General features: G+C 38.6%; 1 protein-coding gene across 1 annotated transcript; it reads left to right on the top strand.

Annotated features, from left to right (window-relative positions):
- LOC107607401 lies at positions 2,527-3,001 on the top strand. Its single transcript, XM_016309364.1, has 2 exons — positions 2,527-2,676; positions 2,756-3,001. The coding sequence occupies exons 1-2, from the start codon at positions 2,527-2,529 to the stop codon at positions 2,999-3,001; spliced, it is 396 nt and encodes a 131-aa protein (XP_016164850.1).

Raw genomic sequence — 4,617 nt, 5'->3', positions numbered from 1 at the left:
ACTAACGTTCTCGAAGGATTGGCAAGCCTACGTTAAGAGCCACGTTAACTAAGTTAACGTGAACTCTAACGTAGGGGGAGGGAGGACTCTCAACGTTATTGGAAAAGGTGAGTCCCAATAACGTGTGCGAAGGACCAAGAGGCAATGTTAGTGGTCACGTTGGTGCCACTAACGTTAAAGTTAACGTGGATCATCCCTGGGTTAGGAACGTTAGTGAAAAAGGTGATTGTCACTAACGTTCTCGAACCCACACTCTCACTTAACGTTAACACCACTAACGTCCTGAGCTAAAGACCCTGCCTACTTCACACTTTCTCTCTGCAAGTAAAGCTAAGCCCACTGAAGAGGATAACTGCTTCAAACTCAAGATCCAAAGGCCCATATCTAAGACTTGAAGAATCAACTAGAAGATCAGAAGAATAATATATATATGGGATAGTTTTGAATTAGAAAGGAGCTTTTTGGGGAGTTGGAAATTGGAGAACTACTCTCTGTATAATTTTACTTTCTCTGCACTTCTAGTTTTACTTTTCATAATATATTTTCCATTTTTATTTTCGATTTCCAGAGCTATGAACAACTAAACCCCTTTCATTGGGTCAGGGAGCTCTGTTGTAATTTGATGGATCAATATTAGTTTTCATTATTCTTCTTCTATCTTTTCTCTCGATTTTACTAGAAAGCTTTCAATCTTCATCCAATTGGGTAGTTATCTTGGAAAAGAAGCTATTCATACTTGGATCTCTTCTGAACCTTGGAGGAAGAATGAAGAGATCATGCTAGAAATGCTTTCTCATGCTGGACCAAATTGGGGTTAGATGGATATGGTGACTATAATTCTACCAACACTTGATTTGGGAATGCATGTGGTATAATCAACGACCATACTTCATCTCTTCTCATGAGCAATTGACCAAGGAATTGGCTATTGATCAAGATTTGAGAGATTGAATTACAAGGAATTGTAATTCGATCACTTAAGATTGCCAAGGAGATCATTGAATGCAATGATTGAGGAAGAGATGAAAATGAACTTGATCCGGAGAATGCAACATCTCCTAAGCCCAATGAATTCTCTATTTCTGATCTTACCCATTCTCTTTAATTTCTGCAATTTACTTTTATGAGCATCTTCCCCATTCCCATTTAAGATTCTGCAATTTACTTTCCGCCATTTACATTCAGCTCTTTATTTCTAGCAATTTACATTTTCTGCTATTTACTTTCCCGCCATTTAATTTTCTACAAATCTCAAATCAAATTCTACTTCGCTCAACTAGAACATTCCTCTAATTAAAGTTGCTTGACCAATCAATCCCTGTGGGATTCGACCTCACTCTATTGTGAGTTTTTACTTGACGACAATTCGGTGTACTTGCCGAAGGAAAATTGTTGAGAGACAAGTTTCCATGCATCAAAATATTTGGACCTGAATGACATAGACGAGTTCGTGGTTATGGGGCTAGCGTGACTCATTCATATTTTCTTGTCTCCAAACAAAGTTTCAATGTGCAGAAAAAAATATTAAGACTCTAGAGGTGGATGATTTGAAGAAAAGGTAGATCATATGGCAGGAATACTTGAGCAACTATTAGGTGGAAGGTTGCCTATAGTTCAAAGTGACAACAATCCTACTCCATTTGATTAATGGCTCAACATTTTGATGAGTTTAAGAGTGTGACTCATATAGCATTATATAAAAAAGAACATTAATATGATATTATGATATTGAGTATTGGTTTTGGAACTTGGTGTTAATTGTTGTTGATATACTTGTTAAATGCTATATAAGGATGCTATTTGTACTAGTTTTGAATCATGATCAATTATCAAAATTGCAAAGATCTTGTTTAATTTTATACGATGATTATATATGATTAAGTGAAAGTATATTCATGTCATAGTGGTAGAATTTTTGTTTTGTCTATTGTTAGAGTCATTTTCATTTGAAAATCAATAATAGGTGAAACCTTAACTTTTATAATAACGAATGTCAAAAAAATATGATTGAATTTTTTTATGGTAAAAAATTGCCAAAAAAAGTCTATGATATAATATATTTTGCGGTTAATAATTGTAAAAAGTTTTTGTTGAGAATTTTTTATGGTCAATAAGTGTCAAAATAAATAGTATTTTTGATGGTTAATAAGTATTACAAAAAATATATTTTCAAATTTTTTCTAACAAATTATTTTTGATAGCCAATATTTATCAAAATAAGATTAAGCTTTTTTACAATTCCTTATATGTTAAAAATAGGGATAAGTACTTTTTTCGTCCCCAAGGTCTGGGGTCAAAATCGATTTCGTCCATAGCCTTTTTTTTTATTAAAATCATCCTGAACGTTACAAAACGCTTTAAAATCATCCTTCCCCCCAATTTCGAAATTTTTTGGACACATTTTCCCCTGAGGTTGTTACTGGTAGTTGACCTATATAATCGTATAAAAAATTAAAATTTATTTTCGACCCCACCCCCAAACCAGAAGTATAACGCGTCTGCTAGGGCTAGGGTTGTCGCGCAGCCATGGCGTCGGAGAGCTCGAGGTCGTCTCGCAGAAGGGGGTCTGCGCAGAAGAAGGGGGTTCTTTGTGGGCATCGAGAGAGACCAGTGTTGCGAGTTTCCGGAACCAAGGAAAACACAGGTCGCCGATTCTGGGGCTGCGTCTACTATGAGGTGAGTTCATCTTTTGTTGTTCTTCTAATCTGATTCCATATGCTTCTTTCTGGGCACTGAGTATGGTGGGGTGTTGTAGGTCAATTATGAGTATGAGTTTTTCCGTTGGGCAGATCCAGAAGGTGGGAGCGAAGATTCCCATGTTGCAAGGTTGAAGAGGAAAGTCGCCGACCTGAAGGCAGGCGTGAAGGCATCTGAGTGGAAGTTGAAGGTTGCTGCAGTGTTGGGCATGGTTGGCTGGGTTGCTTGTGTATGTTTATGGCTGCAGGTTTTGTTGAGTCACAACCAGGGTGTACCATGTTTGGTGCCTTTGAAACTGGGTTGATGAAAGTTTGGAAGAAAATAGGTCAATTCTAGGTAGTTTGTAGTTAGCCATTGCAGAGGACTTTATGTAATTGAAAAATTCATGCTGTGACTAGATAGAAATTTGGTATTGAAACTGGTTATTGAAGTTGAGTATATGTGTATGTAAGTGATTGTCTGTGTCTGTAATCTGAGAAAAATTTGGCAATGAAAGTGGAAATTGTTGACATGAAATTTGACTCTCTGTTACCAATACATTACCTGTATTATAGAGTAGCTACAGTCTAATAGAATGAAAGCAGAAACAGATTAACCAGAATATAAGCATGTGACTTCATTCATTAACAAACCAAGAGTAAAAGTCTCACATCATTCATGAAACAAACTGACAATTGGACTTATATCAAAACAGCAGTAATTGTGTTCACTTTCACACAACAAAAGGCATAAATAGTCTGTAATAAGTTCCAATCAAAATGAAATTACACAACCATAGAACTATCATCAAACCAAATCTATATGGACCAGCTAACAACTTAAATAGTTAGTAAACATTGTCAAAGCTTTTCCCATTCCCTTGGAGGCAGTTTTGCCATCAGCCTCAACTTCCTTGGTGATACAAGCAGTGCAATATTGTGAGAGAAGGAGACCTTGTGCATCATTGGTTGGCTTGAGCTGGATGCACCCTTGTCCTTAGTGACTGGTGGTGGTTGAGTGGAGCTTTTGATGGGCTTTTTGATGGGCTTCTTGTTGGGCCTTGATTGGGGAGTAGCTGCTGCTGTTGTATTGGGCCTAGTTGCTGTTGTACTAGGCTTGGGGATGGGCTGGGAATGGGATGACTTGGACCTGGTTATGGGAGTTGAGCTCATGGCTGGTTGGGGCTGTGATGATGGATTTCCTTGACCTCTTGACCTCTTCCTCCCTCTGGTAGCAGTTTGCATAACAGGTTTTGAGGTTGTGCTCTTCCTTCCTCGAGTAGCTTTCTTGGCACCAGTTTCTTTAGGGGGTTGGGCCTGCAATATACCAAGAAGGAAACATTTAAACACCAACATACAGATTGAAAACAATGCAATAAACCCTAAACAAAACATGGTCAGAACAGAACTTATAGTGAGGGGTGGATTGCTGCACCTTCCTCTCTTGTGACCTACTACACCACACCTTGAACACCTCTGAGTCCGCCCCCTCCTAGACAAGTGTGTGTGGCATCTATTCTCTGATTCTTCAGGTCCTCTTTTCCTCTTCTTCACTGGTCTGTGACTAGGCCTCCGATAAGATGGTGGCATGACATCATCGAAGTTTGTGTGCTCCCACAGATCTGGGCCATTGAGAGGATGGATTGCGGATTCATAACATTTGACATAGGCGTCTCTCTTGTAGCAGTCATCCACATACTGATCCAATTCAAGACCCTTGAAGTTTATACAGCTGATTACATGTGTGCAAGGAATTCCACTTAGCTGCCACTTCCTACAGGAACACTCACGCAGAGATAAATCAACAGCATACTTGCTCAATCCATTGACAACCTCATAAGTTTGTGCAGCAGACCAATAAGGCCTCCACTCACCGGCTGCCCTTCCTCTTCTCTCTATCTTCTTCCTAATTCTAGGTAAAATTGTTCCATTGAACTTTTGA

The sequence above is a fragment of the Arachis ipaensis genome, chromosome B07 (assembly GCF_000816755.2).
Source record: "Arachis ipaensis cultivar K30076 chromosome B07, Araip1.1, whole genome shotgun sequence".
NCBI classification, from domain to species: Eukaryota; Viridiplantae; Streptophyta; class Magnoliopsida; order Fabales; family Fabaceae; genus Arachis; species Arachis ipaensis.
The sequence above is the reverse complement of the archived record's forward strand: the minus strand, read 5'-3'. Positions and strand labels throughout refer to the sequence as shown.

Bases quoted from the DNA above. Each gene is read 5' to 3' on its own strand.
- LOC107607401 (XM_016309364.1), top strand. From the start codon at position 2,527: ATGGCGTCGGAGAGCTCGAGGTCGTCTCGCAGAAGGGGGTCTGCGCAG. The intron at 2,677-2,755 runs GTGAGTTCATCT...GGGGTGTTGTAG, and splicing joins GGGGCTGCGTCTACTATGAG to GTCAATTATGAGTATGAGTT.